General features: G+C 38.2%; 1 protein-coding gene across 4 annotated transcripts in view; it reads left to right on the plus strand.

The window, feature by feature from the left end:
- The window catches only part of SLC25A12 (solute carrier family 25 member 12), a 173,068-nt gene that overhangs the window by 99,468 nt on the left and 60,640 nt on the right, over positions 1 to 12,960 (plus strand). For all 4 annotated transcript variants that reach the window (XM_045840811.1, XM_045841481.1, XM_045842281.1 and 1 more), the window contains exon 3: positions 4,376 to 4,518. In XM_045840811.1, the coding sequence (XP_045696767.1) occupies positions 4,376 to 4,518 (143 nt within the window). The remainder of the gene's footprint in view (positions 1 to 4,375; positions 4,519 to 12,960) is intronic.

The following is a 12,960-nucleotide window of genomic DNA, read 5'->3' on the forward strand; positions in this document are numbered from 1 at the left end:
TTCAGTTCTAAACTCCCTCCTCTTCTGTTTGTTCAGGCAACAGGCTCACTGACATTGCCAAGTAATTGTCTCTAATGAGTTAATTAGTTAACTGTCTCCTGCAGAAGTCAAGAAGTGAGTGACTCCTTATGGATGAGAAGATTTGTTTTTATTCCTCTGAGCTATACACTTTATCTTTCAGTTAAAATTAAGTTAAAATAGACTAGGAGAGTTGGGGAAAACACTAGTGAAATACCTCAGGGTAAGTGATTCTCTGACATCATTTATAATCCCAGATACCGGCAAAGCCTGTTCCAGTACATGTCATCCACAGCATTTGTTTTCCTTGTTGACTGCTGTGTCCTGCTAGTTTGTGCTAAGGCTGCTCTCTTTCCTGATAAAGTCAAGAATATTGTGAAATCTTGGTGATCCAATAAGTACAGTATACTGTCAATGCACATGTGTGTATATGTATGTATGTATGTATGTATGTGTTCTGTGTATGTAGTGGTGGTAGTCCTGGCAATCAAACTCAGGTTTTAGATATTTGACATCTCTGTGCCCACTCCCCAAAGGACAATTAGATGTCAAATTTTGTTCATACAAGCTCAAATCTTTTCATATATGCTCTCTTTTGAAAATTTACATCTGCTAATTAAAGAGAGCAATGCTTAAACAATGGTGAACAAAAAGAAGAAAGAGAAAACAAAATTCACCATTACCCATCTCTTGTATGTTATTCTTCTTTAAAAATTTTTTTTCATGGGAGTCATGCCCAGGATTCGTTGTTAAAGGTCGTGAGCATTTTATGACTTCGTAAATGTGATATATATATGTATATTTGTGTGTATGTGTACATATATTGCTAAATCACTTTTCAAAAGGTCTGAATTTGAAAAAAAGCAAGATGTACAGAACAGTGTGAATAGTATGTTATTGTATAAAAAAGAAATGGATGAGAATATTCATACACACATTTGCATGTATGTATAATATACATATCTCATATAATATATGTATATATAATTTACTTGTACACATGTAAAACATCTCTGGAAGATATACAAGAAATCAGCTGCCTCTGGAGTGAGGAATTGAGTGACTGGGTTAAAGGGGGGGGAAGGAGACTTTTCATTGTATTATATCATTTTGTACCTTTCGACTTTTGAATGGTATGAATATAAACCTATTAAAATCATATAAAGTCATATCTATTAGCAGTAGATGAATGTATACATTGTTTCTTTATTATTAATTGCTTTTTAATTTGTACTTCCCACTGCTTTTGTTCAGGCTCAACCTCTTTCACCTGGATCTTTGCAATAGCCACTAGAGTAGGTGGTCTCCTTGCCCCTAATCAGTTTCTTTCTTCTCCAGTCTCTGTCACATTGCTACCTACAAGAGCAAACAAAGGTCACATAATTTCTCTCCTCCCCTAGTATTTTAGTAGTATCCCATGGCCACCAGGATAAGGCCTAGAGTTATTCAGTTTAATATTTAGTTTTCTACCATCTGGTCTCAAAGTGTTTTTCAGTTTCACCTTCTACATCTCTTTGTGTATGTATACCATCTCTCTCTCCAACTAACTTCTTTCCACCATCAAAGAAGAAAATAAATTATTTCTATATTTGTTCAATTGATTTTTATTTTTCAGTGTGAAATATTCTTTCCACTTGCAGTTTAAATAGAATTTTACTTTTTTCCCTTTAATCCTTACCTGAGGACATGCTTATTGATTTTAGAGACAGCGTGGAAAGGATGGGGAGAGGGAGGGAGGGAAACATCCATTGGTCACTTCTTGTACTCATCCCGACTAGGACCCAACCTGCATCCCACACATGTGCCCTGACTGGGAATGAACCTGTGAATTTTGGTTTATGGGAAGACACTCCAACCAACTGAGCCACACTGGCCAGGGCTGAATTTTACTTTTAAGGCCTATTCTGAACATTACTTTCTTTCCTCTTTCCAGCCCCTTTCTACCAATACTTAGAATGAACCACTCCTTTTTGGTTCCCATAGTTCATTTTTCATACTGTGGTTTGGCACTCATGTGCTAGTTAGTGGTTGATTCATTAGTTTCTCAAAATTCTACTTTTAGACTTCCTCGTGTTGCTCTCTTTCCAATGGCAGTCATTTCCCTGATGTGCCTTTCCCTGCTCCTGCCTATCCTAAATTCTGGTGGTTTTGTGATCTTGGGAAAACATACCAGATTATGTCCTACATTGAAGAATTACAGGAAAAAGCAATTGTCAGGAATTGGTAAAATCCATTCACTATCAGTATCAGGATCATGCAGTTTATTATTTTTTATCCTATGTTTGCATACCCGCTGTTTTTGAAACATCAAAAGCTATTTAGTCTTCATTTTATAGATGTGTGATATATTTAGGCACCTAGAAGAAGAAATGGGAATGCAGATACTGGCATGGGTTGTAAGAGTAAACAGGGTCATAAGAGTAAGTCCCATTGAGAAGGTGGCATTTGAGTGAAGATTCAGACTTCTCCAAATGTTATTTTCCACATAGCCACAAAAATGCCTTGGACACCCTGACATTTCATTTTCCCTGGTGGCTTTCCTTGTTGGAGCCGCTGTCTGCCCCAGCCAGCACTAGGTGCTCTGGAGGCCTGTAGTTGCTGTCCTCGGATTTCCTTGGCCATTATTCTGAGTTGGATTATCTGTCTCCCAGTTCCCACAGCTTCCTCCTACTTGGTTCATGTTCACTTATGATGAAGCACATTTTCCGACAGCTTCCTGAGAAAGGATATGTGAAGGGAGAAAAAGTGTCGAGAATGTGGATATCTCAAAGTGCTCTCAACCTACCCTTACAATTGATTGAAAGTTTGGCTCCGTTTGGAATTCTAGGTTGGAAACCATTTCTCTTAGAATTTTCAAGGAGTTAGTGTCTTCAGGTATTTTCAGGGAGTTAGTGTCTTCAAGCGTCCAGTGTTTCTGTTGAGCATGATGCCCATGATTCATAACTTGTTATATATGACCTGTTTTTTTCTCTGAAAACTTTTAGGATTTTCCTTTTTATGCTAATGTTCTGCAATTTTTTATGATGATTGGCCAAGTCCTGCGGGGAGAGGGTGTGTTTACTTTATTGTGCTTGGCACTTAGCGAGCCCTCGCATTCTTCAGTTCTGGGAAATTTTCTGATGTTACTACTTTGGTAGTTGAGTTAAGCAGCTAAACTGATCAGCTGTAAGCCAAAGAGGAGGGCTTTGGTCTTTCATGTTTGCTCATGTCACAGTACATGAACCCCTTAAAATAATGAGGCATTTATTCGATAGGCAGGTATTTTATTTTGCTTTAAAAAATGGTCACCATAAAAGGTGGAATATTTTTATTTTTTTGAGCTACTGGAACGGGGAACACCTACCTGTGATGAAAGGTGTTGTTCATTATGCTTTTCTCATTCATTTCACTTCCCTGGGTTGGCACGTTGGCCCTCCCTCCCGCTAGAGACAGGAAGCCTCTGGGAGTCTACAGATGTTTTTTCCCTTTCAGGTCTTTATCACCTTGACTGCCCTTTCACCTTTTTTTCATCTTTCTGGTATCCCTTCTCCCACATATACATGTATATTTTAATTGAGGTAAAAGCCACATAACATAAAACTCACAATTTTAACCATTTTAAAGTATGTATTTTGGGGGTTTTAGTATATTTACAATATTGTGTAACCATCACCACTATATATAACACCAGAACATTTTCAGCACTCCTGAAGAGAAAGCCCATACATGCTAAAGCACTTATTCTCCATTCCCCACTCCTCCCAGCTCCTGGCAACTACTCTCCTACTTTCTGTCACTGGCTTTGCCTATTGTGGACATTTCATGTAAATGGGATGCAGTGTGTGAACTTTTGTGTCTGGCTTCTTTAACTTACAATGTTTTCAAGGTGGATCCCTGTTACAGCACAGCAATTTTCAACTGGTGTGCTGCAAGAATTTTTAAAACATGCATATCTGACTGTTTGGTCAGAGGCACTGATCTCTTTTCCCTTAGATTCTCAAATTAAAAAATGACAACAGCCAACACAACAATAGCTGTCTGGTGTGAGTGAATCAAAATTATACCTTTTTTATGTTAGATTGGCAAAAAACATTCTTTTTAGTGTGCCGCAGAATTTTAGTAATTAGTTTATGTGTGCCATGAGATGAAAAAGGTTGAAAATCACTTTTATAGCATATATCAGCATCAGTGCTTTACCAGTGTTCTTAAGTCATGCTCTTGGTGTTTGTTTTACACTATCCAGAGAAAAAATTTGCATTTATTACCCATATTTTGATTTTGATACTGGCCTTTAATTTACATTTTCATAAAACATTTGTTTGCTACAAAATGATATTGGATGACTTTAATTCTTAAGTATACATTATTTATATTTTAGTATGCCAGTACCGAGGTCGATGGAGAACATTACATGACCCCGGAAGATTTTGTCCAGCGCTATCTTGGACTGTACAATGACCCAAATAGCAATCCGAAGATTATCCAGCTCTTGGCAGGAGTAGCTGATCAAACCAAGGATGGGTAAGACCTTTATGTATTTTTTTGAAAACTAATGTTCTGCAATATCTAATTACAAAGTGGAAACCATGTTTACTTATGGCAATCTGGAATTTTAATATTAATAAACCATTTCTTTTCTTAGATGTCCATACAAACTTATTTACTGCCATTATCAAGGATACTGATATTACAAAAAAAAACTTACATGTGTAAAGTCATATTTTATATATAACAATCTGAACAGAATGGTTTTCATCTAACTAAGCATATTCCTTTTATCCATTCATTCCTTCATTCATTCATTCAATAAATATTGAATAACTATTAACTGCTATGTTTTAGGCACTGTTGTAAGTGCTAGAATTACATAAGTGAATAACCTATGCAAAAATGAACAAAATTTAAAAGTAAATTGTAGCATGTTAGGAAGTTATAAGTGCTAGAAAGAAATAAAGAAAGGAATTTAGAGAGTAGGTTTATTAATTTCTCTGTCTACTCATTTATTTGACAAATATTTATTGAACAACCACCATTTGCCAGCTACTGTTGGGTCTTAGAAATACAAACATAAATAAAAGGGGGTTCCCGGTCTTTTCTTTTTAATTTAAATTTAAATTTGTTAGAGAAAGGGGAAGGGAGGGAGAAAGAGAGAGAGACACATCGATGCAAGAGCGAAACATTGATCAGTTGTCTCTCTTACATGCTCAGACCAAGGACTGAACCCGCAACTTAGGCACGTGCCCTGACAGGGAATAGAACAAGCAACCTTTTGCTTTGTAGGAGAACACCAATGAACTGATCCACACTGGTCAAGGCTGGGGTGCCCGGGCTTAACCAGAAGCTTATGGCATACTGCGATAGAGAATGAGTAAACAATAACAAAAAAGCTGTACTTTGGAGATAAGGTGCTATACTAGAAGTATATAAAAGATACAAAGGACACCCAAGAAAACATAGTTAAGTCTGTTTTGGGTGGTCCGGACAGCATCACAGGAGAGGTGATGCATGATTGGAATCTGGGACGATGAAAGGAGCTTACTGGTGGTTGGACAGGTAGGAAGGAGAGTTCTAGGAAAGGGAGCAGCAGTGACTTGAGGCACCAAGAGGCATGTGTGTGTGTATGTGTTTTGGGGAATAAGCATGGAGAGGTTGTGTTACAAGTACTTTGGTGTGGTTGTGATGTTGCTTTGTCACTATCAATTGTGGTTGGAGTGGAGCTGCAGACCTTGTGTGCTAGGCTTTGACTGTATCCTTAGACTCATGACTCTCAGTCATTGAGGTATTTTTAGCCTGGCTGTGTATTGTGCAGTCACAGAAATAGCAAGGTACATCTTACTGGAGTGTCGGTTACTCAATTTACAGGGAAAAAGCACACCATTTTTATATTAAAATCATATGACTGTATTATGGAGGAAATGGAGTATTTGTATGAGTTATAAAGAAAACTTGCCTTGTTTTGTGAGTTCTAAGCTCTTGGGTTGGCAAAAAGTTCGTTCAGTGTTTTCTATATTGTCACTAATAACTTCATTGATTTGGATACTTTGAGTATGTTGGCTGTCTTTGGCGTGGTATAACATTGATTGTTCTCAATTAATGTCTCAATTTGATCACTATCAACTTCAACTAATCTGCCCGGCCATGAGCATCATCCAGGGAGAAATGTCCAGCACGAAACTTTACAAACCACTTTTGACACATTTGGCAGTCTCAGCACCTTCTCCATACACTGCACAAATATTTTTTTGTTTTTACCTTTCTTGAAATAATAAAGCATGATATACCAAAAATGTTTTGTATATTTTTCCATCTTCAATATTAAAATGGCTGCACAAAAAATTACCAACTTTGATAAGTTTTTTAAGGTATATTTTATTGATTATGCTATTACAGTTTTCCTAATTTTCCCCCTTTATCCCCCCTCCGCCGTACACCCCTCAGCCCTCCAGCATTCTCCCCCACCTTAGTTCATGTCCATGGATTGTACATATAAGTTCTTTGAGTCCTCTGTTTCCTGTACCATTCTTAACCCCTCCTTATCTATTTTATGCCTATGAATTATGCTTCTTCTTCCCTGTACCTTTTACCCCCTATTCTTCCCCTCCCCTTCCACACAGAAAACCCTCCATGTGATGTCCATTTCTCTGATTCTGTTCCTGTTCTAGTTGTTTGCTTAGTTTTTGTTTTCATTGTTTTTCTTTTTTTTTTAAGTTCAGTTGTTGATAGTTGTGAGTTTGCTGTCATTTTACTGTTTGCATTTTTAATCTTCTTTTTCTTAGATAAGTCCCTTTAACATTTCATATAATAAGGGCTTGGTGATGATGAACTCCTTTAATTTGACCTTATCTGGGAAGCACTTCATCTGCCCTTCCATTCTAAATGATAGCTTTGTTGGATAGAGTTATCTTGGATGTAGATCCTTGCCTTTTATGACTTCAAATACTTCTTTCCAGCCCCTTTTTGCCTGCAAGGTTTCTTTTGAGAAATCAGCTGACAGCCTTATGGAACTCCTTTGTAGATAACTCTCCTTTCCTCCTGCTGCTTTTAAGATTCTCCTTATCTTTCATCTTGGGTAACTTAATTATGATGTGCCTTGGTGTGTTCCTCTTTGGGTCCAATTTCTTTGGAACTCTCTGAGCTTCCTGGACTTCCTGGAAGTCTATTTCCTTCACCAGATTGGGGAAGCTTTCCTTCATTATTTGTTCAAATTAGTTTTCAACTTCTTGCTCTTGTTCTCCCTCTGGCACCCCTATGATTCATTTATTTATTTATGTTTAGAGAGGGAAGGGAGGGAGAAAGAGAGAGAGAAATGTCAATGTGCAGTTGCTGGGGGCCGTGGCCTGCAACCCAGGCATGTGCCCTGACTGGGAATCAAACCTGCAATGCTTTGGTTCACAGCCCGCGCTCAATCCACTCAGCTATGCCAGCCAGGGAATTTTAAAAGCTTCTTGAACTCTGTTTTTCTGTCTTTGGAATGAATCAGATTGGGTTTGGGTAGGAAATCTGATTCATTGTTATGTAATAAAAATAAGTAACTTTATCAAGCATAGATGATTTTTTTTTTAGAGGGGCAGGAAGGGAAGGAGAAAGAAAGGGAGGAAAAATTGATGTGAGAGAGGAACATCTATCGGTTGCCTCCTGTACATGCCCCAACCTGGACAAACCGCAACCTAGGCTTGTGTCCTCAGCAGGAATCTAACTGGTGACCTTTCGTTTTGCGGGACGATACTCAACCAAATGAGCCACACTGGCCAGGGTGAAACATAGAAACATATTCTTCTAACAGCAGAGAAAGGTAACATTTTCTAGAACTATGGGGATTTTTAACCCCCTGTTCATGAACTTCATAGGTTTCTGAATTTGCTGAAATACAATACAAAATAAGTGAATTTGTATCTACATTTTTCTTGGGAGAAATCCCAGGTTTTCAAAAGGGTCTATGACTTCAAAAAGGTTGAGAGTCATTGTCAAAGGTTCTTTAATATGTTTATTATTTTATTTTTAATTAATTAAATTTATTGGGGTGACATTAGTTAAGATTATATAGGTTTCAGGTATACATTTTGTGATATGTGATCTATACATTGCATTGTGTGTCCACCACCCAAAGTCAAATCATCTGTCACGAGATATTTGGCCCCCTTTACCATTTACTGTGCTCTACTCCCCTTCCCTCTCGTACCACCACAATGTTGTCTGTGTCTATTAGTTTCAGTTTTATATCCCACATATGAGTAAAACCATATGGTTCTTAGCTTTTTCTTACTTATTTCACTTAGCATAATATTCTCAAGATCTATCCATGTTGTTGCAAATGGCAGTATTTCTATCTTTTCATATGACTGAGTAGTATTCCGTTATATATATGTACCACATCTTGTTTATCCAATCATCTATTGAAGAACACTTTGGTTGTCTCCATGTCTTGGCCACTGTGATGATGCTGCAATCAATGCACATTGGGGTGCGTATATCTCTGTGAATAAATGTTTTCAGTTTTTTTGATTGATACCCAGAAGTGAGATTGCTGGTCATATGGTAACTCTATTCTAAATTTTCTGAGGAACCTCTATACTGTTTTCTATTTGTGCTGTACCAATTTACATTCCTACCAACAGTGAATGAGGGTTCCTTTTTTTCTCCACAGCCTCTCCAACACTTGTTATTACTTTTCTTGTTGATAACAGACATTTTAGCAGGTGTGAGGTGGTATCTCATTGTAGTTTTGATTTGTATTTCCCTAATGGCTAGTGAAGTTGAGCATCTTTCCATATATCTGTTGATTATTTGTATGTCTTCTTGGGAGACGTGTTTGTTCAGGTCCTCTGCCCATTTTTTAATTGAATTGTTTCCATGGTGTTGAGTTTTATGAGTTTTTTTAATATATTTTATTGATTATGCTATTACAGTTGTCCCAATCTCCCCCTTCACTCCCCTCCCCCTGCCCACCCTCTCCCACCCACATTCCCCCACTTTAGTTCATGTCCATGTGTCATAAGTTCTTTCGCTTTTACATTTCCCACACCATTCCTGCCCTCCCCCTATTTTCTACCTATTGTCTATGCTACTTATTCTCTATATCTTTTCCCCCTTTCTCCTCCTCCCACTTCCCTGTTGCTAACCCTCCATGTGATCTCCATTTCTGTGGTTCCACTCCTGTTCTCTTTGTTTGCTTAGTTTCCTTTTGTTTTAGGTGTGCTTGTTACTAACTGTGAGTTTGGTGTCTTTTTTTACTGTTCATATTTTTTTAATCTTCTTTTTCTTAGATAAGTCCCTTTAACATTTCATATAATAAGGGCTTGGTGATGATGAACTCCTTTAACTTGGCCTTATCTGAGAAGCACTTTATTTCCCCTTCCATTCTAAATGAAAGCTTTGCTGGATAGAGTATTCTTGGATGTAGGTCCTTGACTTTCATGACTTGGAATACTTCTTTACAGCCCCTTCTTGCCTACAAGGTCTCTTTTGAGAAATCAGCTGACATTCTGATGGGAACTCCTTTGTAGGTAACTGTCCCCTTATCTCTTGCTGCTTCTAGAATTCTCTCCTTCATTTTTATCTTGGGTAATGTAATTATGATGTGCCTTGGTGTGTTTCTTCTTGGGTCCAACTTCTTTGGGACTCTCTGAGCTTCCTGGACTTCCTGGAAGTCTATTTCCTTTGCCAGATTGGGGAAGTTCTCCTTTATTATTTGTTCAAATAACTTTTCCACTTGTTGTGTTTCCTCTTCCCCTTCTGGTACCCCCTATAATTTGGATATTGGAACATTTAAAGGTGTCCTGGAGGTCCCTAAGCCTCTCCTCATTTTTTTGAATTCTTGTTTCTTCATTCTTTTCTGTTTGGTTGTTCCTTTCCTCCTTCTGGTCCCTTCCATTGATTTGAAACCCAGTTTTCTTTCCATCACTATTGGTTCTGTGTGCATTTTTCTTCATTTCACTTATTGTAATCTGCATTTTTTCATCTAATTTATGACTGAAGTCCACCAATTCTGTGAGCATCCCGATCACCAGTGCTTTGAACTGTGCATCTGATAGGTTGGCTATTTCTCGGTTGCTTAAAAAAATTGGCTCTGGGGCTTTTAACTCTCTTTGAGCCATCCTTTTTATTTTATTTTATTTTATTTTTTTCCTTTGGTCTGGTCGCACCTGTTACATATGAGGGGCGGAGGCTTAGGTGTTCACCAGGGTGGGGCACCTCAGTCTCTGGGTTGTAACACTGTACGTGGGGGTGGGTCTGAGAGGGAACAATGGCGCCCACTCCGCTCTCACCAGGACTCCAGTCCCCCTTGCTGCTTCCCACAAGCAAATTGGTCCCCTCTGGTGCTTGGCTCCCAGGCGGGTGGGCTTGTGCGCTCTCTCTGACTCTGTCGGTTTCTCCAAGGAGCCTCCTGTGAGGCTGAGAGAATCTCCCAGCCTCAACTTCCACAGGTGTTTTTAATGGGTGCCTTCAGGCTTTGTTTCCCGGCGCTGGGTCCCTGGGATGCGCGGTCTGTGTCGCGCTGCCCCTTTTGGCTAAGTTCTGCGCTCTTAAGTGCGGCTGCGGACAGCCAGCTGCCTTGCGCACCTCACTGGATCTGCTGGTTGTCTCCTGCGCCGAAGGCCTGCCACCGGTCCATCAGCTGCGGTTTGCATCCTGCGTGCGCATCTGCCAGCCACCGCTTTTTCCTGCCAGGACCCCTCGACTCCTCTCAGTAGGCCTTCTATTCTGCCCCTTCTTACTGGACTGGATGTATGGTATTCAGTCTTCCGTTCGGTTCATTTCTCTCTGTTCTTGTTGTTTTTTGTTTGTAAATTCCTGTTGTCCTTAGTTTTGGTTGCGTGAAGAGGTACAGTGCGACCACCTATGCCTCCATCTTGGATCCTCCTCCAAGTTCTTTATATTTTGGTTATTAACCTCTTGTTGAAGCACTTGTTTGCAATTATCTTCTCCCACTAGGTTGGTTGCTTTTTTGTTTGTTGGCAGTTTCTTTTGCTATGTAGAAGCTTTTTAGTTTGATATAGTCCCATTCATTTATTTTTGTCTTTACTTCCCTTGCCTTTGGGTTCAAATTCATAAAATTTTCTATAAAATGAAGGTCCATAAGTTTAGTACCTATGTTTTCTTTTGCATAATTTGTTGTTTCAGGTCTTTTATTTAGGTCTTTGATCCACTTTGAATTTTTGCACATGGGACAAATTATAGTCTAGTTTCATTCTTTTGCATGTGGTTTTCTTATTTTCCCAGCACCATTTATGAAGACACTTTCTTCTCTCCATTGTGTATTTTTGGCTCCTTTGTCAAAAATTATTTGCCCATATACATGTGGTTTTATTTCTGGGTTCTTATGTCTATTCCATTGGTCTGTGTGTCTCTTTTTCTGCCAGTACCATGGTGTTTTGATTACCATAGCTCTGAAGTATAATTTGAAGTCAGGTAGTGTGATACCTCTGGCTTCATTCTTTTTTTTTCTCAGGATTGTTTTGGCTATTTGGGGTCTTTTTGGTTCTATACAAATTTGATGACTTTTTTGTTCTAGTTCTTTAAAAAATGTCATTAGGATGTTGATGGAGATTGCATTAAATCTGTATATTACTTTGGATAATATAGACATTTTAACTATGTTGATTATTCCAACCTGTGAACATGGAATATCTTTCCATTTCATTGTGTCTTTTTAATTCTCTCTTTTAAAAAATATTTATTTATTTTTAGAGAGGGGAAGGGAGGGAGAAAGAGAGGGAGAGAAACATCAATGTGTGGTTACCTCCAGTGCGTCCCCCACTGGGGACCTGGCCTGCAACCCAGGCATGTGCCCTGATTACAGTGACCCCGTGGTTCACAGGCCCACACTAAATCCACTGAGCTACACCAGCCAGGGCTTTTTAAAATTCTTTTTAAATAATGTTTTGTAGTTTTCAGTGTGTATGTTCTTCACATTTTTTTGTTAAGTCTTTCCTAGGTATTTTATTCTTTTTGTTGCAATTGCAAAAGCAATTTTTTTCTCATGTCTTTTTCTGAAATTTCATTGTTACTGTGTAGGAATGAGATAGATTTTTGTGTGTTGAGTTTGTATCCTACAACCTTACTGCATTTGTTTATTGTTTCTAATTTTTTTTTTTGGTGGAGTCTTTGGGGTTTTCTGTATGATGAGTCATATCATCTGCAAAAAGTGCCACGTTTCTTCTTTATTCCCAGTTTGGATGCCTTTTACTTATTTTTCTTGCCTAATTGCTCTGTCTGCGACTTTTAGTATCTTTAATACTTTTAATTCAAGAAAATCAAATGTTTTGGTAATGTTGAAGTCAACCCACCCTCATTTAACATTTAAGGAAAATTAAGCCTAGAGAGGTTGATTGACTTGCCCAATAACACTAAATTACTTTTCTTAATTTTCAGTCTGTTTTTCTTTTTGCAGTCCTATTGGTATGTAACTTGAAGTAGTACCACATAATACTGTTTATAATCACCCAAGACCAAATCTACATTAATAGAAATAGTACTGACAAGTTTAAGTGATTTAGTTAAGTGTGTGGGAAAAGCAGGTTTAGGAGTCAGTACCTTGTCCTTTCGTATACTGACCCCCTTCTTTCTCTTGCCCATTCCCTTTCCTCCAATAGATAGTACAATGGGCAGGAGTGTTGTAATTTAGGTACTTGATTTGGAGAGCCATGTAGAAGAATACCATATTATATAAATAGTGTGATGGGTTGTCTAAAAGTAAAACCATCAGCCAAGCAGTATTTGTGAGATTGTGGCTTAAAGTTTGAAGTTGTAGTTGTATAATGAAAAGCAAAATGAGTTTTTGCACTAAATGCAGATCTCAGGGACAATTACTGTATGATCTAATCTTAAATATTTAGAAAGTTGCTTGTTTGAAACTAACTTCTAGAACCATAGCTTCTATATTTAACTCTAGTCAGAATTTCGTCTGGAGGTTCTATTCTCCTATGATATAGAAAACTATAGTTTTCCTCTCTTACTTTTTTC

The sequence above is a fragment of the Phyllostomus hastatus genome, unplaced genomic scaffold, assembly GCF_019186645.2.
Source record: "Phyllostomus hastatus isolate PE091 unplaced genomic scaffold, TTU_PhHast_1.1 phas_contig_1, whole genome shotgun sequence".
NCBI lineage: Eukaryota > Metazoa > Chordata > Mammalia > Chiroptera > Phyllostomidae > Phyllostomus > Phyllostomus hastatus.